Source organism: Channa argus, chromosome 20 (assembly GCF_033026475.1).
Source record: "Channa argus isolate prfri chromosome 20, Channa argus male v1.0, whole genome shotgun sequence".
NCBI lineage: Eukaryota > Metazoa > Chordata > Actinopteri > Anabantiformes > Channidae > Channa > Channa argus.
The window spans coordinates 19,569,647-19,592,737 of record NC_090216.1 but is presented as its reverse complement, the minus strand read 5'-3'; the positions used below and the strand labels follow the sequence as shown (position 1 = coordinate 19,592,737).

Genomic DNA, 23,091 nt, shown 5'->3' with positions numbered 1-23,091 from the left:
ATCTGCATAATTGCTTTGGGACAGGTTTTCGGCCTGATTCCCTTCCTGACGCAACCCTCCCCATTTATCTGGGCTTGGGACCGGCATGTAAATTTGCACTGGCTTGTTAAATGATACCTTTTTTCATTTTCAAAATTAATGGTTCTTACTTAAATTATTTTGGGGTGAGATAATGCCATGCCAATATTATCTACACTAAAGCCAGGCAAACCAGATGAAGCTGACGTTTATTCATCATCAAGGCCTCTAATGTCTCGATGACTTGTGGTATCACTCAGTCTAATCACAAATCCAGCCTGCCCTTGACCAGACCTCAGGTATGGGGCTCCAGGTGTGGAGTTTATGGGTCTACATGATGAAAACGCTGCTGTCACACAGGTGCACTTCCTCCCCCACCAGGTACAGAAAATTAATGAACACAAAACATTGATAACAACATTTCTGCTTTCTAATCTGATTTATCAATGGAATATATTTTTTTACTGATCTTCTAACCACCTAAAAATACTACTAAGAATATTATTAATTGAATTTGTTTTTTTTGTGGCTCTTGATCAGGTCGGACTGGTTACTTTGCTGGATGACAACAGTCTACATATGTGGACTTTAAGAGTCCACAAGAGAATTTCTGAGCTTTTGGAGATAGGGCACTTCACGCTCACTGGTCCACCTGGGTAAACACAGTCTTGTTTACTTTTTCTCCACTTTCTCTTGTCTTTTACTTGAAATTCAGCCAAATGACACTAATCTCAGTTTCGGCTTCTGGGCTATAGTTTCTGCCCTTTATAACTAGTCCTATTTTCCAGGAGCTATCAGTATTGAGTTACCTAAACAAACAAAAGTGTCATGGCTTTAACTGCAATACACTGGCTGTTGTCTGTCTTTGTTCATGGTGCTCTTTTCCTGAAAATACTGTATACCAACCAGGATTTTTTCTTAGTGGCAGATACTAAGAAACATGGTTTTATTTTGGAAAAAGTACCCCAATGTGCCCATCATTCGATCAAGTGGTCTCACCTCTTCCCATGTCTATTCCTTAGTGCCCCTCCAAGTGTGACCAGAGTGACAGCAGTGCTGGCACATTCCTCAGGGGAACTGCTGCTGCTGGGGACAGAAGGTGGACATGTCTTCATTGTTGAAGTTCCTGGCTTCAGAGAGCTGGAAGAAAGGAACATCAGTCTGGATCAAGTCGCCAGCAGGTTGTCAACATTAATACGCACAGAAAAAACTGAAATGACACATGTACAAAAGTATTCAGACCCTTTACTCAGTATGCTGTTTAGGCACCTTTGGCAAGCTTTGCCCACCTGGTTTGGCGCATTTTCTGCCATTCTTCTTAACCAATCTTCTCAAGCTCAGTCAGGTTGGATGGGAACCAACGGTGGACAGCCATCTTCAGTTCTCTATGGAGATGTTCAATAGGGTTTAGGTCAGGGCTCTGGCAGGTCCAATCTAGGACATTTACAAAGTTGTCCCTAAGTTGTCCCTCCTGTGTTATCTTGGCCTTGGCTTAGGATTGTTGTCCTGTTGCAAGGTGAACCTTCGGCCCAGTCTGAGATCCTGAGCACCGTGGAACAGATTCTTATTGAGGATATTTCTACACTTTACTCCATTCAGCTTTCCCCATAACTCTGACTAGACTCCAAAGTCCCTGCTGCTGGAAAACCCCTTCACAACATGATGCTGCCACCACCATGCATCAAGGCTGTGATGATAATGGGCATATGATGAGCAGTGCCTGGTTTCCTTCAGACTTCTTTTCCTTTCTGCTGTTCCCTTTCAGGGGTCACCAGAGCAGATCATGTGGCTCCATCTAACCCTGTCTTCTGCATCCTCTTATCTCACACCAACTAACTTCATGTCCTCTCACTACTTCCATAAATCTCCTCTTTTTCTTCTTTGGTCTTACATAAATCTTCTCTTTGGTCTTCCTCCTCGTAACGTAAAATTTGCTAGCAGCAAGCCTTATAACACCATTTAGTGTGATCATTTATTATTTATAGCCATCATGGTAAACGCTTTTCTACCTATTGGCACTCAAAGTGCTTTACACTTCTGCTACCTTCCTGCGCCACAGTCATCCTTAAATGCCATGCACAGATTCACTGACCGGCCTCCTCTCTTTTTCAGGAATGCTCTGAACACATTCACAAAGTTACACAAACGCACTCCTATAAGCTGCCCAGTTAGACCACAGCCGAATCCACGATCACTGAGCAGCTCCAATGGAGCAACTGGGGTTAAGGGCACCCCAGTGGTGTTGTGATACCTCTCCTATACAGATTTTTGATATGCTGTTCCAGGGCTTGGAACAGCAAGCTTCTTGCCATAGGCTTGCCTTCTAACCTTTAATCCACCACTAAAATCAGGCAGATGTCATGTCACTAAGTGCTTGAAGAAAACATCTTTGACAGTCTGTAGCTTTGTTTTGAAATGCCTTGCATTTTGAAAGGAATTTATAAACATTGAATGTAAATGTATTCTGATTGCTCAGCTTTGTTTCTCAGGCTATACATATCAAAAATTACATTGTTCTGTGTACTTTCTGTCTGAATTCTGTGGTGTTAATCCTGGTTTTCCTGTTCGCTCCAGTGTACCAGACAACTACATTGGCCGCAGGAATCTGGAACACGTAGAGGCCTTACAGGAGAACCCAGTTAACCAAGACCAAGTTGTTATTGGCTATGGACGAGGTCTTATGGTGGTATGGGACCTTGAGAAACAATGTGCCATCCATCACATACCTGCCACACAGGTAAATGTTCTGTAGTCCAGTGTAAAATTAATAGAATTCCAGTCAGTGTTGTGTAAACTGTACACATGCTTAATCTTGTAACCGAATGCAACCATAGCAACTTGAGAGTGTGTGGTGGACAGAGAATGGAAATTGCATTCTGAGTTCGCACAGTGATGGAAGTTACTGTCGATGGATGGTGGGTGAAGAGGACATGAATGAGGAGGAGGAGAAATCTGACATTCCCTATGGTAAGGAAGGCAAACTGTCTACCTCTGCTTTATTTGTGGACCATTAATTGATTAAACTAATTATTCTTTCTGTTATTTTTTTTTTTTTTCAGGACATTTTCCCTGCAAGGCCATTTCTAAAATAATTCAGCTCTATACAAAAGAAGGGTAAATTGACTTTATTCACCACAGTCAATAAAGTCAACTGTTATACATTAATCCTTGGGCAAATTAAACTGAACTTAAACCTATGTTTGTTGGTGTTTGCAGGCCACCGTTCCTGATGTTCAGCGGTGGTATGCCAAGGGCGAGTTACGGGGACAGACACTGCATTACAGTGATTCACGGTAAAACACATGTGGCCCTGGACTTCACCTCCAGGATTATCGACTTCTTCATTATCAAAGATGGACCACAGCACACAGGCAAGCGATGCACACACACCACACTAGCAACAGACTAACTCTTTCCACTAATAGCTCTCCTACTTCTGATATGATAGATTTACCAGAACATCTAGTGATTTAAATAATGTGCAACGTATTCTAGGTAGTTCTCTCTTCTCTTCTTTTTGGCTGTTCTGTATCAGAGGTCGCCACATCAAATCATCGGCCTTCATCTAACCCTATCTTCTGCATCCTCTTCTCTCATACCAACTAACTTTAAGTCCTCTCTCACTACATCTATTAATCTCCTTTTTGGTCTTACTCTATACCTCCTGCCTGGCAGTGCAAACCTCAGCATCCTTCTACCGATATATTCACCGTCTCTCCTCTGAACATGTCCAAACCACCTTTATTTGTCCTGTCCGACTTTATCTCCAAAACATGTAACATGAACTAGCCTAGCTTCCACTACTCTTTCCCACAACTTCATTGTTTGGCTCATCAGCTTTATTCCTCTGTAGTTGCCACAGCTCTCCACATTTCCCTTGTCTTGTTCTCGTCATTCCTTTCGGTGTCCCACTTTTTCTTAGCTAACCTCTTTCTCTGCATACACTCCTGAACTTCCTCATTCCACCAAGAAGTCTCCTTTGTCCATTTTTCTCTTTCCCAATGAGTACCCTCCTACTGTAGCCGCATCACTTCATCTAACTCACTCCAGAATTTCTTTTTCTCTGCTAACTCACATCCTACATGTGGGGCAATGCCACTAACAACATTGAACATCACACCTTCAATTTCTTCACTCCATCTGATACCCTTTTCACATCCAGAACATTCCTTACAAATTCCCTTTCAGGGTAACTCCTGTGATAAAAATCTTCTCTTTTCCTTCTTCAAGCGTTAAGAATTGTAGACAGAACTCAGTGTGATGATGCCAGCATGGAGAAAAAAACATGTATGTTGATGTCTTCTGACTTGTATATCTCAAACTCTTTCTATTTATACTAAAACCCAAGAACCACCCTCACAAAACATGAATAAAGAAACCAGGTCACCATTCTTGTCCTTTTTTAGGTTATCTGTTCATGCTAGTTGTAAAGCAATAAAATCCTTTTATTGCACCTTCTTGTAGATCTTGTGACCCCAGGAACTACTATCTACTACATTTTGTTTTTTGGTCCTTATAACACAAAGTGCCTAAGGTGATCTTAAGCATTTCTCTAAACATGACACACCCTGTGACTTCTTGTCCTCTCTGTGACCACTTCAATAAACCCACCTTGTTTGCCTGTTTGCTAATTATCTACTATATATGACTTAATTTACTCTATTCCCCTACACTCCTCCTCCATTTCTCCTCTTATCACAACATGATAGTACAACTTAATAATACATCAAGACTTCCACTAATTTTTTGATAGACTAGGACACCTGTAACGACAGAGTCACAAAAATGAACAAATATATTGCAATACAAATGCAAAACACTGATTTCTTACTTAAGCTTAACATTAAACCCTAGACCTGAACATTGTTATAACTCATTTGAGAGCCTTACTCTTAGCCTTTCACACCTAAACTGGAAAACTCAAAAAACACTTCTATTTGTTACTATGTACGCTCCTCCAGTCCCTTATTCAGAGTGTTTGATTAAATTTTCAGATTTTCTATCAGATTTAGTGCTTATAGTGGGTAACATTCATGTAGCTGCTGAAAGTAACTCCCTCACCACTGTCTTTAATTCATTATTAAATGTAAATAAACCTACTCACTGTTTTAGTCACACCTTTTCCTTACATATGGCATTGAAAGTAATAATTTAACCGTATTTCCTCATAATTATCTTCTGTCTAACCATTTTCTAATAACATTTGAATTTACAATAATGGACTATACAGCAGTTAGAAAATACCACTACAGCAGGTGCTTAAGTGAAAATGCTGTAAACAAAAAAAACAAAAAACGATTTTTCATTAACTTCACTTCACTTATTTCAATACAATGGAGAGTAGCCACCTTAACTTTACTCCTGCGCAAGTCGATTATCTTGTTGATAATTCTGCAGCCTCACTACGTTCGATACTCTATAGTGTTGCCCCTCTGAAAAAGAAGGTAGTAAACCAGAAGAGCATATTATTCATCGTTTATAGAGGGAAAACAAGAACAACTCCTGGTTTCTTTACAGCTCTTAGCCAGGCTGACTAAGAGCCATAGTTCCAGTAGAGCCTAGTATTCCGTTAACTTGAAGCACCAAACCTTATGACTATCGTTGTGAATAAAATTGTAGCTATTAGAGAGAGAATTCACCAGATCCTCCCTCCAAATATTACAGATAGATTTTTATGTACAACAGTGCTAGAATCATCAATAAAGCTTTTTACCCATAAAGCTCGCTGAGCTAACTTCAACTATTACCTCATCTACAGTAACAACCTGTCTAACAACCACAAAAAAAGCCCTGTCTTGACCCTTGACTGAAGTCATAGTATTTGGGCCTAACAATCTCAGAAATATGCTGTTCAACCATATTGTTACTCTAGATGGCCTAGCTCTGGCCTCCAGTACTACTGCAAGGAACCTTGGTGTTATTTTTGACCAGGATTTGTCCTTTACTTTGCATATAAAACAAATCTCTAGAACAGCCTTCTTCCACCTACGGAACATTTCCAAAATTAGGATTACTGTAATTCCCTACTTTTGGGATGTCCTAGTAACTCCATAAAGAGCCTGCAATTATTACAAAATGCTACAGCAAGAGTTCTGAAAGGAACTACAAGAGAGATCATATTTCACCTTCACTAGCTTCCCATAAAATCTAGAATAGAATTGAAAACCCAGCTTCTTGCATATAAAGCTCTGAATGGTCAGGCTCTTTCATATATAGTAGACCTCATAGTTCCATATCATCCAGAGTAGACCGCTTCGATCTCAGAATCCAGGCCTACTTGTGCTTCCCAGAATTTCCAAAGATAGAATGGGAGGAAGGGCCTTTAGCTATCAAGCTCCTCTCCTGTGGAACCAGCTCACAGTTCAGATTCGGGAAGTAGACACCCTCTCTCCTTTTAAGTCTAGGCTTCAAAACCTTCCTCTTTGACGAATCTTATAGTTAGTTATAGTCATGCTGCTATATAGGCTTAGACTGCTGGGGGACCCACCCTCGATGCACTGAGCATCTTTCTTCCTTTTGTCTCTCTCTCCTCTTGTCTCACCCCACAATTTTCACCACTATATGACATTAACTTTGTGTCTTCTTTCTCCCCTAGTTCTCTTCCTCCTTTTCTTTCTCCCTCCCTCTGTCCCTTTCTGCAGGTGTCCCTGGCTTTGGAGCTGTGTGTTTTCCAGTGCACAACCACTGGTCCTACCAACTTACCCAATGTTTTGTTGTTGTTTTTTTGTTGTTGTTGTTGTCCTTTTTCTTTTCTCTCTCCACTTTCCACTCACCCCAACCGGTCAATGCAGATGGCCACTCACCTGAGCCTGGTTCTGCTGGAGGTTTCTTCCGTTAAAGGAAGTTTTTAATCTCCAGTGTTGCCTACGGCTTGCTCAAGGGAAAATTGTTGGGTTTTCTCTATAAATCTTTATAGTTTTGACTTTATTCTGTAAAGTGCTTTGAGTATTGTATATATTAACTTTTTCTAAATGCTTGTGTTTGTGTAATATATGAAAATCATCATTCATTTGCAGGAGATCCCAGTGCGCTTGTGGTCCTGGCGGAGGAAGAGCTGGTGGTAATTGACCTACAGACACAGGGCTGGCCGGTCATTCAGACGCCATATCTGGTTCCGCTCCACAGCTCAGCCATCACCTGCTCTCACCACATCTCTGCTATACCCCTCAAACTATGGGAAAGGATCATCTCTGCTGGAAACCTGCAGAAAACACACTACTCAAAAAAGGTACACACTGGAAAAATGTCAGCATAAGTTTGTGTTTCTATGTTAAATAAAAATGTATGGATTCTCTGCAGCCATTTGTGTTAATATCGTTCATTATATATGAAGCCATTTACTGCTCTTTAAAGTAAGAATGCCCCGATACTACTTTTCCCAAGTGCAAGCACTTATATTTGAGTACCCCCTGAAACCAAGTACAGATACAAGGACTAAATTGTTCTGTAAATCGCACAAGAATGAAAATTCTTGCACATTGTTCTGCCAAAACAAATATGGTGATGACTTTCGCTGAACAAAAACAAAAAGAAAAAAGACAAAGCACAGATTCAGGAGATCCTGGTTGGAGAAGTGCGGACATCATGGGCTGTATAGTCTACAGAGGAATATGGAGGTGAAATACCTTTGGAAAACATTCTAGTTACTATATATAACCCTGGTTGTTGTTGTGGTCAGTAGTAAATAAACATTCTTAAAAATAATATTGAGAAACATGAGGATGACTGACAAGACTTTAGCACGTCCAAGCTTGCATTCGTCATTTATCTATAAACTGCTCTAAGCCACAGACCTCAAAATGGTATGGGGTGCAGTGTCAGAAGTACATAAATGCAGGATAAGACCCCAATACAGGTACTGGGCATTGGGAAATCTCTACTTTTAAAGCAAGATTCTAATCAAACTGTACCTTTTTAACATTTGCTAATCTCAATTCTAAGTCAGTATTATTGTTAAACTTCATTTTCCCCTCTGTCCCTTTAGGTTTGGCCAATAAGAGGAGGCCAGAACCTGGCTCCAGGTCCTCCCCAGAGAGACCTGCTCCTCACCGGGTCAGTCTGGCTGAAATTTAAAAAGATTTGTTCATTATATTTTATTTTACATAATGGTAATCATTCTAATGTAACTTGTGTTTTTAGCCATGAGGATGGAACTGTGCGTTTCTGGGATGCATCAGGAGTCTGTCTGCATCCCATGTACAAGTTAAGCACAGCTGGAGTGTTCGACACGGAAGCTGATCCCAATGATAACATGAACCAAGGCTCTGAAGGAGAGTGGCCACCATTTAGAAAGGTGTGTCTGGGCATCACAACTACACATAAAGATTACTTTACTCATAGTGCTGAATACCACTTTATAGGGCTGTACCATGTATCTTTTCAAACCTAACCAGGCTACAAGAGAAGTCTATCTGATTTCCGTATTCTTGGATTTTGGATTTTTTTTTTTTCTTGGTGACATGCAGGCTCTTTCATTAACAGCCAGTCACTAACCAGTTATTCCGCTTTTCAAACAAAACATGACCAGCTCCTGCTAATCATCACCCATGACCTGAATATAAACAAGGAACAGGAAAAACAAAACAAACAAATAAATGGACTAACAGGCACACTTGTGGACCAGAAATATTCCAAATTATGTGAAAAAATAACAGAAAACTAGCTTTCTGGATTGTTTTTGCCAGGCAGACACCAAAGTGTCCATTTGGACTGCATAACACCATATTTTACAAAACTAGAAAAAACTAATCATATTGGCTTATCAGATAAGTTATCTATCTGTTCCTTTGTGCTAAATTAAATGTTGTGCATCCTGCATGCGCAGTGCACGTGCCCGTTATTCTCAGTGAAATAGGCGCATTTCACTGAGAATAAGGGGCCACTGCCATTTACGGATTGCCAACCTATTATTGGCTATGGAACGTTGTTACATCATCAAATGGAATGAACACCATAGGTTGGCCCAAGAATCATCTGTCGGGGGCTATGATTGGTTTATAGGTCCCCTAAAGGGCAAATCCGTGTCGCAGAAACATAGATGTGGGCTTGTTTGAATCCAGAAGGCTCGCCCATTTCAAAATGGTGCCGGTTGTGTTTATTGTCATTGCATGGGTAGATATAATTTTGAAATTAGTATCTTTTGCCTTTGGTGATATGAAGAGATACCAGTATCTGGTTAAATTTCTGATTTTTAATTCTTTTTGGATTATATTATATGGGCTGTGGAAATATTTAATGTTTCAGAATTTTCTTCATAAATGTATTTATATGTTTTCTCTTGTCTTTAAATTCCCATTTCTGGGGTGACTGTGGTGCAGGAGTTAGAGGAGTCATCCACCAATCCCAGGGTAGTTGGTTTGGTCCCGGGCTCCTCCTGTCACATGTCCAAGTGTCCTTGAGCAAGACACTGAACCCCAATTTAGTTGCTTCCGGTCAGTGTAGGCCCCCATCAGTGGGTGTGTGTGATTGTGAGAGCGAATGGGTGAATGAGAAGAAGTGTAAAATGCTTTGAGTACGAATAGTTACAAAAGTGCTATATATGTTCAGACCATTTATGATTTATTTAACTATTTTGCCTCACCTTTAACAGGGATCTCAGAAAAAAAAAACTAGAATTGATTGAGATTTAGAGATTTTGAAGTTTAGATCTGGAAATTTAGAGAGAGGTTTAGTTAGTCTATAATTTATTTACTGTATCATCAGCTGTGTGATGAGCAAACTGCTCCCTAAAATGGATGAATGTCTTAAAAGCTTTTAATAAAAATAGAAAGCATTTCCATCTCAGACTAGGAAAACTGATATAAATGTTTTGCACTTATATAGCGCTTTTCTACCTACTGGAACTCAAAGCACTTTACACTGCTTCTTATTCACCCATTCACAATCACGCAATCATACACCAATGGGGGAGCTGCTATGCAGTTGGCCATAACTCACTGGGAGCAACTATGTAAACAACTTACAATGTCTCAGTTTCAACATCTTGTATCATTTCATTGAACATATTAACTAATTTGGAATTTGATGGCAGCAACACATCTCAAAAAAGTTGGCACGGGGCAACAAAAGGCTGGAAAAGTAATTGCAGAAAATCAAAAACAAATGGAGAAGCATTTGACAACTAATTAGTTTACCAGCAACAGGTCGGTAACATAACTGGGTGATCGGTTCCAGAGATGTGCGCTTCTAGACTGTAAAAATAGGTAAAAGTTCACCAATCTGTGTCAAACTGCATCTAAATATTGTGGAACAATTTCAGAAGTATTTTTCCCAATGTAAAATTGCAAAGATTTTGAAGATCCCACAATCTACAATATATAGTATCATCAAAATATTCAGAAAATCAGGAGGAATCTCTGGGCACAAGGGACAAGGTCGAGAACAAAAATGGATGCACGTGATCTTCAGGCAGCACTGAATTAAAAACAGGCATGATACTCTATCTTACATCGCTGCATAGGCTTAAGAACACTTACAGAAATCGATGTCTGTGAACACACTCCGCAATGCAATCCCAGAATGTAAGTTAAAGCTGTTCCATGCAAAGAAGAAGCCGACTGTGGCGCAGTAAGGAGAGCGGTAATCCACAAGTCCACTAGTTGCAGTTCAATCCCCGGCTCCTCTGGTCACATGTCAAAATTTCCTTAAGCAAGAAACTGAACCCCAACTTAGTTGCTCTCGTTGACTGTCGGCCAGCTAGCAGCTCCTCCATCGGTGTGTGTGTGATTGTGAATGGGTGAATAAGAAGCGCTTTGAGTGCCAATAGGTAGATAAGTGCTATACAATTGCAGATCATTTACCATTGGTGTCCTTTTTACATGCAACAATCTCTCCAAGTAATCTAGTAGGACAGATGACCATGCCTCCATATCCATTAGTACCATTACAGAAAACCATAGATTCCCCCCACTGATCTCTCCAAACAGAAACCTCCTTTTCAGATAAATTAGTCTCTTGTAAAAAAAAAATGTGCAGTGTACTCACTTTATATTTAAATACTCTTACATTTAAAGAAATATCAGATTTTAAAATAAAGATGAGAAGTAGCCAAGAAAAATATAAAAACTGTAACTTCTAATGAACATGGAAAAAAACTTTGGTGTTCCTCTTCAAGATTGTCCACCCCTTCACTTTTACAAACTTATCTTTTATAAATTGATAGTTTTTAAACACATTAGAGCCAGATCTACATCTTTTGTTCATTAACAGAGCCGAAGGGACCTTCGAAATGCGCCTTCTTCCCAGCCTTTCTCACTTCCTGTCGGCCCTGTTTTAATCGTTTAAGAAATAAATTTTTGCTTGTTTGCATTTGTCCGACTCAGTTGTCCGTCTTCAGATACCATCTCTGTCATGCCGTTTAACAAACTGGATTATCACCTGGGTTTTCTTCTTTTCTTTCTGCAAACAAAGTGAACAGTTTCCACTATCTCGTCCATGTTCTGTACCATTTGCAGTTTGACTTATTTGACAAAGCTAATTAATTCATCATCATCTTTATTCATTCAGTGTTTTGTTTGTTTTTGTTTTTTCATGACCTTCATTTTTTGGTTCCATCTTTTAGTATGTCTTATCTGCTTTTTCAACCGTTCTTTGAATTCAGGACTGCCATTTTCTCTTTAAGAACTTTTAGCTTCCTGTTCTAGTCTTTAATTTCCTCACCATTAAATTCCTGTGCCTTTGCCAAATGACAGTCAACCGACCTCCGTCATATATTGATCTTCCCGTAGCACACCTGGCACATTTTTCATTAAGCTAACTTTAGCTAATTTTGTTTCCTTTCCCTTTTAATCCTGTCTCTCGACCCTATGACGTTAACCAATCAGCTTGTCACTGCACATCTCTGCACAACACTTTGTCAAGATTTGGGAGGTGTACACGTCAGACCCCTGCGGGCCTCTGTGACCTATGGTACCCATATTCCCCTTCAGTGTCGAGGTCTGCGTAGACATTTACGTTAATCGACAGAGAAGCATAATTCTGCATTTAAAAAACATCAACAGGAGCGTCACTGTGACAAGGTGAATGTAAGCTTGATGTACGTCCCTTACTCATCCTTTTTAGGGTGTGAAGTAATAGAAATTAATATAAACCAGTTTAATTTTATCTGCCATAAATGGACTTTTCCCTAGCACTTGTGGAGTCTGAACGTACATGATATTGTGCATAGCAATAAAGTTCGTGAAAGAACTTGAAAGAAGGTTCTCTTGCAGAGTTGTTTTCATATAAAAACATTTTTTCATCTTTGTGTGTTTTTGTTTGTTTGTTTGTTTGTTTGTTGGTTTTACTCTCTATGCAGATGCTTCCTTCAGAATCACCCCAACCATACCAGATATTTATTTTCCAAATATAGCTTTGAAGTCATTTGGTGAAATTAATTTTTTTTATATAGCAGCATATATTGCAGTGTTATTGTTTTTTTTTTTTCCCATATTGCATAGCCCTACCGCTGAGCTTTTGACATCATTTGTATAGTGTGTATAGTGGGGTTTTTTGTAGGAGATTATAATTTTTATTCCAGAAAAAATGGGAAAGTTTTTAAATGATAGAAATTGTGATCAGGTTACATTGTTGGAAGTTTAGGAAATACTAAATATCTAATGTACAAAGATTTCTTTTTCATTAATTATTGTCCAGGTTGGATGTTTTGACCCCTACAGTGATGACCCACGTCTTGGCATTCAGAAGATTCATCTTTGCAAATACAGTGGTTATCTGACTGTGGCTGGCACAGCTGGACAGGTAAAATGCCATGTGTAATGTTTGTTTTGAATGCTCTAATGCAGGGGAACCCACACTTTTTTGGCTTTTGAGCTAATTATAAAATGAACAAGTCAAAATGATCTACCTACTATAATAATACAAAACATGTATTTATTAATATATTGAGAATTCTTTATATGCACAATATGTTTTGTCATTACTTTACTCTGATCAATTGCACTGAATAGAATCAGCCAGGGATGCAGCACTTGGTGCTGTTGTATGCATGCGCAATCGCGGTGAGCCATGTGTCAAAAAAATCAGGTGTTAGATTGGCTGCCCTGTACGTGAATCAAGTGAGAAATTACATAGTGTGGACAGATGATCGGCTGACGTCTACTTGGTTAATTCCATCTACCTTTGCAATCGACCGGTAGATCGCGATCGACGTATTGGCCACCCCTGCCCCTAATTTTTTTCACATTGTCTAAAGCACTTTTTCTACTTTCGAAAAAGTTTTCTTTGGACATGACATTGATAAACCTCTGTTCTCTCATATTTCAGTTAAAGATTGTAGAATATGACAGTCAATGTGGTGCTGACTCCCATGGTTTTAATTGTTCATTTAAACCCCTTATTATTTAAATTCTATACAACACAATGACTGCATTTACATGGACTTAGATAACCAGGGTACTCGAGAAATCAGCTTTCTCTGGTAATCGGGGAATGGCATTTAAATGCAGCACAAGAGTAACCTAATTTCTCCTATACCTCTAACTTGATTTGGAAGCCTGGTGTACAGAATTTAACTGTATATTGATGGAAAATGCTGCTCTCTGATTTTTACTTTCTCTCTGCTTGTGCCTTGTGAGCTACTTTTAAAATGAACAAGTCAAGCAGAGTGACTGTGCAGGGGGAGAGATAGGAAAGACTTATGGTGATAAAAAAACAGTCTGAATTTTAAAAATCCACAGAGGAAAGTAACTTATTTAGACTTTTACATGACACTTTGTGTTAGAGAAATTTAGTTTCACTATTAGTTTTGTTTGTTTATTTGTGTTTGCCGATGTAGATCCTGGTGCTGGAGTTGAACGATGAGGCAGCAGAGCACACTGTTGAGGCCAAAGTTGTAGACGTGCTGCAGGGCCAAGAGGGATTCCGCTGGAAGGTATGCTGCACAAACGCAATACTCATCGGTTAGCTGTTTTAATGATGACTTGTCATTCTCTGCAAGGTACAATAGGGTATAGTATGTTATAATAAGCTTACAGGATTCTTAAATTGTCTGTACCCTTTTGTTAATGGTTTTGATTAGGGTCACACTCGGCTGGATGTGCGAGAAGAGCCAGTGCTGTTTCCTCCAGGTTTCCAGCCCTTTGCTCTTGTCCAGTGCCAGCCTCCTGCCGTGGTCACCGCTCTCACCCTGCACTCAGAGTGGAAGCTTGTAGCTTTTGGCACTAGCCATGGTTTTGGCCTGTACGACTACCAACAGAAGAGCAATGTCCTCGTAAAGTAAGGAGACAAAGAAATAGCTGTGTTTTTGGAGCATTGATGCAAGTTTGTACTTTCAGGAATTAATTCTCTGTTCCTTTTATTTATTTGTTTATTTGTTTTTGCACTTGCACAGTAAAAAAATACTGTTAATAACTGCTACTAAGGTATTGGTACTAAGGTTCCCACCCCTGGTCCTTAGGGACCCCTGCCCTACTTGTTTCTCAACTGTGGCTGCCAATCTATAACCCTACCTGCTACTGATTACCTAGATAAAATTTGTTCAGTCTATCATAAGTTAAAATATACTTATTTACTTTATCTTCCCCCATTCCATCCCCCTCTAAGATAGAATCTTCCAGTTTCAGAGTGACTAAACCGGTAATACCCTGTGAGTAGTGCCGGGAAAAAAAAGCAGGGCAGGGATCCCTGAGGACCACAGTTGAGAATCCCTTCTCTAATACTAATAATCTTCCTGTAATGCTGCTGTTGACACTAGCAGTTATGGCTGTAGAAAGTGAAATATGCTCTTGGTACAGATACTTGATTTAAAGACTGTTCAACACAACACATAAATTATTTAGTTATATCATGTCTTGTCTTGTGAGGGTAAATGTAGTGTCTGTAAGTTATTACAACTAAAACTGTTCAGGAACACCTACACCTTAAAGAATGGACTAAACAATATTCATGTTTCACCTCTGTGACTGCAACATTTGTCACTTTTTAAGTACATTTCAGACATTTTCTTTTTTATCTGTTGTGACGGAAAGTTTTTCAAACAACTAATTTTACATTGTTTCCTGCTCTGTAGATGCACTCTAAACCCTACCGATCAGCTTGCTATGGAGGGTGCTCTCTCCAGGGTAAAGAGTATAAAGAAATCTCTCCGACAGTCCTTTAGGAGAATCAGACGCAGCAGAGTCTCACTAAGGAAACATCATGTCAACAACGCTGCTAAGGTAGACAACAATTCTTTATTGCACTGCTGTTCTAGTAAGTGAGTGATTACATCTGTACAGTGGAAAAGGCAGCCCCTACATTACTCTTTGCTGCTTTCTGAGCAGCTTCAGGATGCAAACGCTCGTCTGGAGGCTGAGCTAGCCGAGATGGAGTTGGCTCCTGTTCAAAGGAAGATCGAGGCTCGCTCTTCAGATGACTCTTTCACTGGTCTTGTACGGACGCTCTACTTTGCTGACACCTTCCTTTTAGACAGTGAGTTACACCTTCAGGCAATAACTGAAGCCCCTAAGACAACATTTACCATACATCAGGTTTTTCACTTCTTTTCATCTTCTCACAGGTTCACACAACACACCCTCTCTTTGGGCAGGAACAAATGGTGGTTGTGTCTTTGCCTACATGCTTCGTCTTCCTCCTGTAGAGCACAGAGCAGATGAACCTGTCACAGCACAGCAGGGTAGCAAATACTGCTAAATACTGCAGCAAATCCCCCCCCCCCATTTAAATGTTTTTCCCACTTATGTCTTCATGTCTTGATGTCTCATCTTTGTCACTCACGTGAATCTAGCTAAGGAAATCCAGCTGATGCACCGGGCTCCTGTTGTCAGCATTGTAGTGTTGGACGGTCATGGTGTTCCTCTCCCTGAACCTCTGGAGGTGGCCCATGACCTAGCTCGCTCACCTGACATGCACGGATCACACCACCTATTAGTCATATCTGAGGAACAGTTTAAGGTCAGAATCGTACACACAATCAGCATTTACTATTAACTTTGCCTCTATATGATGCACTTTATTTTGCGAGAAATTTGTTAATATCAACTATGTCCGTGTCTGTTCAGGTTTTCACCCTGCCTAAAGTGAGTGCTAAGATGAAGTTGAAGCTGACAGCTGTAGATGGCTCCAGAGTTAGGAGGGTGGGCGTTGCCTGGTTTGGCAGCAGTCGCACAGAGGACTATGGCGAGAGCGGCCTGACTGTTTTGACCAATCAGGGAGATGTACATGTGGTATCACTGCCTTCAATCAAGATGCAGGTTCAGTACAACTGCATTCGCCGAGAGGACGTCAGTGGCATTGCCTCCTGCGTTTTCACAAAGCATGGCCAGGGTAAAGTAATACTAACACGTTAAGCCCCGGTCCTTTATTTGAGGAGTTTCCAAAGATTTTTAAGTCAGGGACCCCTTAGAGAGGAGCAGTTTCTTTAAGGAACCCATTCTAACTGTTCACAATCTAACAAAAACATTTTCACAAAACACATAGTACGATAGCTCTTTACCCTCTTTTTCAAAACATCTGTTTAACACTTTTCCTGCATAAATTCAGTTCTCTTTTCCAATTCAATTTTGCATGACATAAACTAAATTTAAATCATTGAGATAGGTGTGCCTGCCTTTCATTAAATGGGAAAGCGAGCCCTGTGCTCAGTCTTTATTGCAGCCATACCAGAGAATGAAGGTTCACAAAGGCAGGGGTGCCCACAATTTTTTGGCTTGTGAGCTACTAATAAAATGACAAAGTCAAAATTATCTACCTACTATATAAATACTAAACATGTATTTATTTATTAATATATTGAGAATTCTTTATATGCACAACATATGTGTAGCTTGCATAACTAAATGAACCCATATTGCACAATACAACTCTGTACATTTTTGTCATTACCTTACTCTAATGACTTGCAATGAATTGAATCAGCCAAGGATGCATAGTCGGGAGGCTATCTCGCTAGCTCGCTAGAGTTTCGCAGCACTTGGTGCCGTTTTATGCATGCGCGGTGAGTCATGTGTCAGAAAAAATCAGATGTCAGATTGGCTGCCCTGTACGTCAATCAAGTGACAAATTACATAGTGAGGACGGATGATCGGCTGACATCTACTTTGTTAATTCTATGCATTCTACCTTTGCGATCGACCGGTAGATCACGATCAACGTATTGGGCACCCCTGTTCTAAGGAAAGGGAGCAAAATGTCCTTGGCCTAAAAAGTCTGAGTATACTCCTGTGTGGCCTATTGGCTCAATGATTAGAACATTAGGCTCTAAGTAAAATGTAGATAATCTTACCACCTTTTCTTGAGTAAAAGATTTTAAGTGGTACTTGTAGTGGAGAATTTGTTAGCCCCATACTTTAACTTGAGTTTTGGGTTTTTTACATTTACCATCTCTGCACACAGTGTCACATTTTGCTTTGTATGGGGCTGTGGACAGTAGCTACAGACTGCTCAGAGAATGCTGAATATTGTCTCCCATGACTTTATTAGGACTAGCAGTGGTAATGGCTGATGGATGTACAGTCTTTTTATACAATAAGATGGCAATACAAAACCGGTTTATTATGTTGGGGTCCTCATAACACAGGAAATTTGCAGGTTTATCTACTGTACATGTGGTTTCTGCAGAAAATAGCAAGATTAAGTGTATCAAGAAAAATAATACAATGCCTCCACATTAGAACCTTAATGTTTTGTAGCTTAATGTTAGTTCTGTGTTAAATGCACCTCTTAAAAACTTCCTCTCTTGTTGTCGTCTTCCCATAGGCTTCTACCTTATGTCTCCATCAGAGTTTGAACGGTTCTCTCTATCTACACGTAATGTAGTAGAGCCTCGTTGTCTGGTGGATGTCCCTCTTCGTTCAGGCACCTCCACCCTGCACAGACCACAGCCAGATAATAGAGCTCAAAGGTATACACACGTCTTCATTTTATCCTGCAAAGCCTTCTGCATTCTGGATATGGCATTTGGATATTTATCTTTTCTGTCTCTCTAGGAATGCCCGACAAGAGAGTGAGGATGCAGGTAAAATGCCTTTCATGCCACCAATGACTGAAAACACATCATTATACCTAAACGTGCATCTATCTCCGAAAGAATGCCACTTATCCAAATTTATTTATATGCGAGACGTTTTGTAGCTCGTGTGTGTGTTGTCTGTTTTTTTTACACATGCACACACACACCTTTTTTTTCTAGCTGACTGTGTTGACCCTGTCTTTGCCTGTTGCCGATTTGTTTCAGAAAGTGCAGCTAGACGTGTTATGGAGCATGCTTTGCTGAATGACGAGAGTGAGTACTCAATATAGTGAGAGATGAAGAAGAAAATGTATTAAACACGTGACATAGACACCTCTTCTACAGTTTGTTTTGTATACCTAAAGTCTGACCTTGGATGTAATTACTCCTCCTAACTGGTATGTCAGCTTTCCGCTCAATTTGTTATCAGACATACCCAAATGAGCAGGTTGGGAATCTGGACTATAGCACAGCACTGTTAATCAAATATCACATTGCATGACTGGTCCACTTTGACCCTAGCAAGCTGTGTCCTCATTTGACTGAACTTTTGTGTGGGATGTTAAGATCATTGGTTATTTAGAGTTTTTTTTTGTTTGTTTTTGTTTGTTTGTTTATTTTTTGTTTTGTTTTTTGCAGAAGTACTTCAGGAGATTCAGAAGTCACTAGAATCAGACCAGACGTAAGTATCAGCCATTCAGCCTGGGTGCCGGGCTTTGTGAAAATACATAAACGTTAATAACAATTTAGTTTTTTTGTTTTTGTGTGTGTTTTTTGTTTTTTTTACTTTTTACTTATTTATTGTTAGCCTAAGTCATCCTTACATTATCTACTTGTAAAAGTGAAGAACAAAATATTGACAGATAATTTAACAGTTTCTAATCTGCATTGCTGGTCCATAAGTCTGGTAGCTATGTAGAGGGGAGGTCTTGAAACAGTTAGCAGCTTATGTAGAGCATTTGAAAACCTACCTACAAAGCAGATGTCAGAACTGAAAGATCCGGCGAGTTTTATATGAATGGCATCGTAGTGCGTTGTATGCGGAAGGTTCCTTTTTTGTGCAAGCTGAAGCTGAACGAACCTACCAATCCTGTAGGTAGGCTCCCGGGGGCGGCCATCGGCCGGACCTTGATGCAAGCAGAGAGACATTGCACAACTATTGAGGCGCCCATGAAACGTCACATAACCCTCATAGAATTACTACTTCTTACTCTGTTTGAAATGAGCATGTTTGACTTCGAGCTGGATGAAGTCAATGTTACCAGCGTTAACGACCAACACCGATTGAGTTTTGAGACCCCTGGCAAACAGTAATGTTTTTTATCACATACACTTGTTCAACTGCTTACTTGCACAAATATCTAATAAACCAATTATATAGCAGCAACTTAATGAAAATAGACATATAGACGTAAGACATCAAATGTTAAAAGTTTTGCACTTATATAGCACTTTTCTACCAATTGGTACTCAAAGCGCATTACAGTGCTTCTCATTCATCTATCCAAACTCACACACACATACCGAAGGGAGAGCTGCTATGTAGCTGGCCTACACTTAATGGGAGCAACTAGGTTTGGGCTAAAGACACTTTGAAATGTGACAGGAGAAGCCAGGGATCGAACAAACAACCCTGGGATTGGCGGACAACTGCTCTACCTCTTGCACAACAGTAGCCCCAAACCAAGACAATCGGCTCAAAATTCAAAGGGTAACAATAGGGAAGAACGTTGATTTAAATGACTTTAAAATTTGACATGGGCTGGTTTGAATACTGCTGATCTACTCGGATCTACACGTTCAACCAGCTCTAGGGTTTAGTATGAAAAATAGAATATCCAGTAAGCAGCCGTTCTCAGGGTGAAATTGGCTTGTTGATGCCATAGGTCAGAGGAAAATCACAGTCAGAGAAAAAGGCCAACCCATTGTGGCGCAGGAAGGTAAAGCGGTTATCTACCAATCTTGCAGTTGTTGGTTCAATCCCCGGCTCCTCTGGTCACATGTCAAAGTTACCTTGTGCAAGACACCAAACCCTAATTTAGTTGCTCCAGGTAAGTGTTGGCCAGATCAAACCAACAACTGCGAGATTGGTTTACAACTGCTTTACCTTCCTGCGCCACCGTGGGTTAGACCCCCCCAGCCCCCAGAAATGCCTTAATCCTCTATGGCATAGTTTCAATAAAGTGCTGAAAATATTCCCTGGTCCATATTGTCATGATAGCATCATGTAGTTGCTGCACATCCATGATGTGAAATCTCCTGTGCCACTACATCCCAAAGTTGCTCTACTCGACTGAGATCTGGTTGAACATATTGTTAACAAAACCAGTTATATTATTTTAACTTTGTGACATGGTGCATTATCCTGCTGGAAGCAGCTCCCCCATCGGTATGTGTGTGGTTGTATGTTCCAACAGGTGAATAAGAAGCAGTGTAAAGTGCTTTGAGTGCCAATGGACAGAAAAGCATTATATAAGTGCAGACCATTACCATTTACTAGCAACTGTACTCCATGAAGTGGCTGGTGAATACCAACACACAAAGGTTAAGCCGTTGCCAATATCACTCATTAAGCTCTGCAACAACAGTTTGATTTAAAGTTTCTTGCAGAATGGGCAAATGCAGAGTTCTGATATGCGAGGAGGTGTGTGTTTATTTCTAGCAGTCTGGCATTAATTGCACAAACACAAACTATATCTATATGTACTGCTGATGCATGGTCATGAAAGCGATACCTTATTCGATTAGCATTTAATTGAATTGGTTAACAGACTTTTGATTGTAAGACAGATTTTAATGTAAACAATACATTTCTGTCCAAAAATTGAAATTACAGCATCATTAATGGTAGCTGTTGTGTGTTGCCACAGGTCATTCCTGGAGAATAATGTGAAGAGCGCTGTAGCTTGAGGAAGATTGCTCCGCCATGGAGGGTGAGACCTGGAAAGCACTAAGGGATTTGTGATTAACATTTTTGGAAATCTTAAGACAGTAATGTCAGTTTGTGTTGTCTCCTCAGAGAGAACTGTCTAGATGCGTCTGAAGCATACTGCTGTCCAACAGAAGCAGTCGCCTCATGCTCAGCTGACACACACACACTACTGACCCTTGACCCTTTGCTTTAATGGCTGACCTTCACACTGACTTGCAGCCCACCGTTGCCCCTTGCAGAGAGACACCAGAAGACCACATGGCTCTTGGCAGTAGTCTCAGCCCCACAGACTGTGTAGGCTGAGTCTGAAGGGAGAAACACCACCTGTGCCTTAAGACCACACACTGTACACAAATCATCACAGCATGACCACAACCATTAAGCAAATGTCTGACCTGTGACCAATGCCACAAAACAGTTCATCAATACCAGCATCTCAAGTCTGCCATAAATGCTACTCTTTGAAGCTTGAACAGTAATATAATCATCCAGCCTTGTGGCAGTTGCAATTTTATGCTGTGCTTAAATAGGTATCTTTCCACAAAGACTTTCTTCTGAAAGGAATTGAGGGAGGGGTGGGTTGATTTGAAATAATGAAGATAAAAAAAAATTTGTAGCTGAATTTTATGTGATTTGTGCCCTTTTTTAAATAAATTATGAATCCTTGAAAATATTTCCACCATGGAAGCAAATTTTTGCCAGCAAAAAAAATACAAAAATCAGTTATGGTGACTTAAAATTATGAGATTACATCAGAAAACAACATGCTTAACTAAACCTGGAACATAATATAGAGAAATATCTAAAATAAATATTAATTATTTTAAACCTGTGGGATATTAATTTGTAAAATATTTTAAGACAAAGTATTTTTTTTTTTTTTTTTGAGCTACTAAATCAGGTTATGGAGTACTATGGTAAAAGTAGACTTGTTATAATATTCATGATTGACAAAATAATCAATACTTAAGATATTAATTATTTGTTATTCATATTATTGATAATATTGTCTTTTTTTTATTCAGTATCTTAAAAATTTCATAGTGCAATTTTTAATAATTAGTCATAATTTTCAGTCACACATTTGAGTCTGTACCTCATTTTAGAGTTTGTTTTTAAAGTAAAATTTTATCATTTGTGACATTCTGATAGTGGGAATCCATCTCCAGATGGCTACTTCCACCAGGACAATGCACCATGTCACAAAGTTAAAATAATATAACTAAAAGATCTACTCAAATGTCACCAGATCTCACTCCAATAGAGCACATTTAGCGTCACAAATTTTGACTTTATGTATTTTAATCAAACCACTTAAACAGGTTCAATATTATTCAAATGTCTTAACATTTATCCAGAATCTTGTAATTGCGAACCAGAGTCATAGTTATGTATTCATTTAAAAAAAAAAAACTGTCCTACTACCTCATATTTTGACTGTCCCATTGAAAGTGTTTTCAGTGATGCCCCAACAGAAGGAAAAAAAGGATAAAAAGTTGTTTTCAGAATCACACTGATGTTTGTATTATAGACATAATTATACCCATGATATACTAAAGTAGTGCTAATATTAAAAACTGTATTTTACCACTGTATACGGCTAACCTAGTTCTTTCCACTACTGCAGAGCTTGTGATGCTGGGGTGGGGAGGGTCCATGTTTCAATGAGGTTTGGTTTTCACAGATTCCTTTTTTTTTATACAATTTTTATGCCAGCAATGAATGTTATTTAGGAATGTAATTGTAAGCCATTGTAGTTAATGTATACAGTATCTATATGTGACTCTGTAGCTGTGGGCCTTTTGTAACTGGGGTTGGCTGCTATTTAGAACGTACAAGGAAATATTTTGGTACGGTGTCTAAGAATGCTGGGTATTTTAGCAACAATCTGTAATATATTTTTGTAGTGAACCGATTATGAGAACTCTAGTTTTGTGTGTGTGTGTGTGTGTGTGTGCGTGTCTGTATGTATGTATGTCACACTACAGTTTCTTATGAATAAATATTTCACATTTTCCCCAAGAAAGAAAGTCTGTTTTTATTTAGTTATTGCAGTCACCTCTGCACTAGGTTACAAAGAATTACCAATTTTCAACATGCTTTTTATCGCTTCAGTTTAGAGTGGAAATGTACACCTCCTGCGGTAAGTGTATTGTGTCACTTCCGGCTTCTGCAGAAAATAATTGTAGCTCTT

General features: G+C 39.5%; 1 protein-coding gene across 1 annotated transcript in view; it reads left to right on the top strand.

Moving 5' to 3' along the window:
• The window catches only part of llgl2 (LLGL scribble cell polarity complex component 2), a 37,795-nt gene extending 14,983 nt beyond the window's left edge, over positions 1-22,812 (top strand). Inside the window, exons 4-27 of the mRNA XM_067488375.1 lie at positions 318-399; positions 559-674; positions 1,041-1,199; positions 2,593-2,755; positions 2,853-2,985; positions 3,078-3,132; positions 3,235-3,389; positions 7,035-7,246; positions 8,003-8,070; positions 8,158-8,311; positions 12,652-12,756; positions 13,793-13,888; positions 14,036-14,232; positions 15,026-15,173; positions 15,279-15,426; positions 15,515-15,631; positions 15,743-15,909; positions 16,017-16,281; positions 17,713-17,857; positions 17,943-17,971; positions 18,191-18,238; positions 18,605-18,647; positions 20,836-20,898; positions 20,985-22,812. Of these exons, the coding sequence (XP_067344476.1) occupies positions 318-399; positions 559-674; positions 1,041-1,199; positions 2,593-2,755; positions 2,853-2,985; positions 3,078-3,132; positions 3,235-3,389; positions 7,035-7,246; positions 8,003-8,070; positions 8,158-8,311; positions 12,652-12,756; positions 13,793-13,888; positions 14,036-14,232; positions 15,026-15,173; positions 15,279-15,426; positions 15,515-15,631; positions 15,743-15,909; positions 16,017-16,281; positions 17,713-17,857; positions 17,943-17,971; positions 18,191-18,238; positions 18,605-18,647; positions 20,836-20,875 (2,845 nt within the window). The 3' untranslated portion in view covers positions 20,876-20,898; positions 20,985-22,812. The remainder of the gene's footprint in view (positions 1-317; positions 400-558; positions 675-1,040; positions 1,200-2,592; positions 2,756-2,852; positions 2,986-3,077; positions 3,133-3,234; positions 3,390-7,034; positions 7,247-8,002; positions 8,071-8,157; positions 8,312-12,651; positions 12,757-13,792; positions 13,889-14,035; positions 14,233-15,025; positions 15,174-15,278; positions 15,427-15,514; positions 15,632-15,742; positions 15,910-16,016; positions 16,282-17,712; positions 17,858-17,942; positions 17,972-18,190; positions 18,239-18,604; positions 18,648-20,835; positions 20,899-20,984) is intronic.
• Positions 22,813-23,091: the final 279 nt, after the last annotated feature.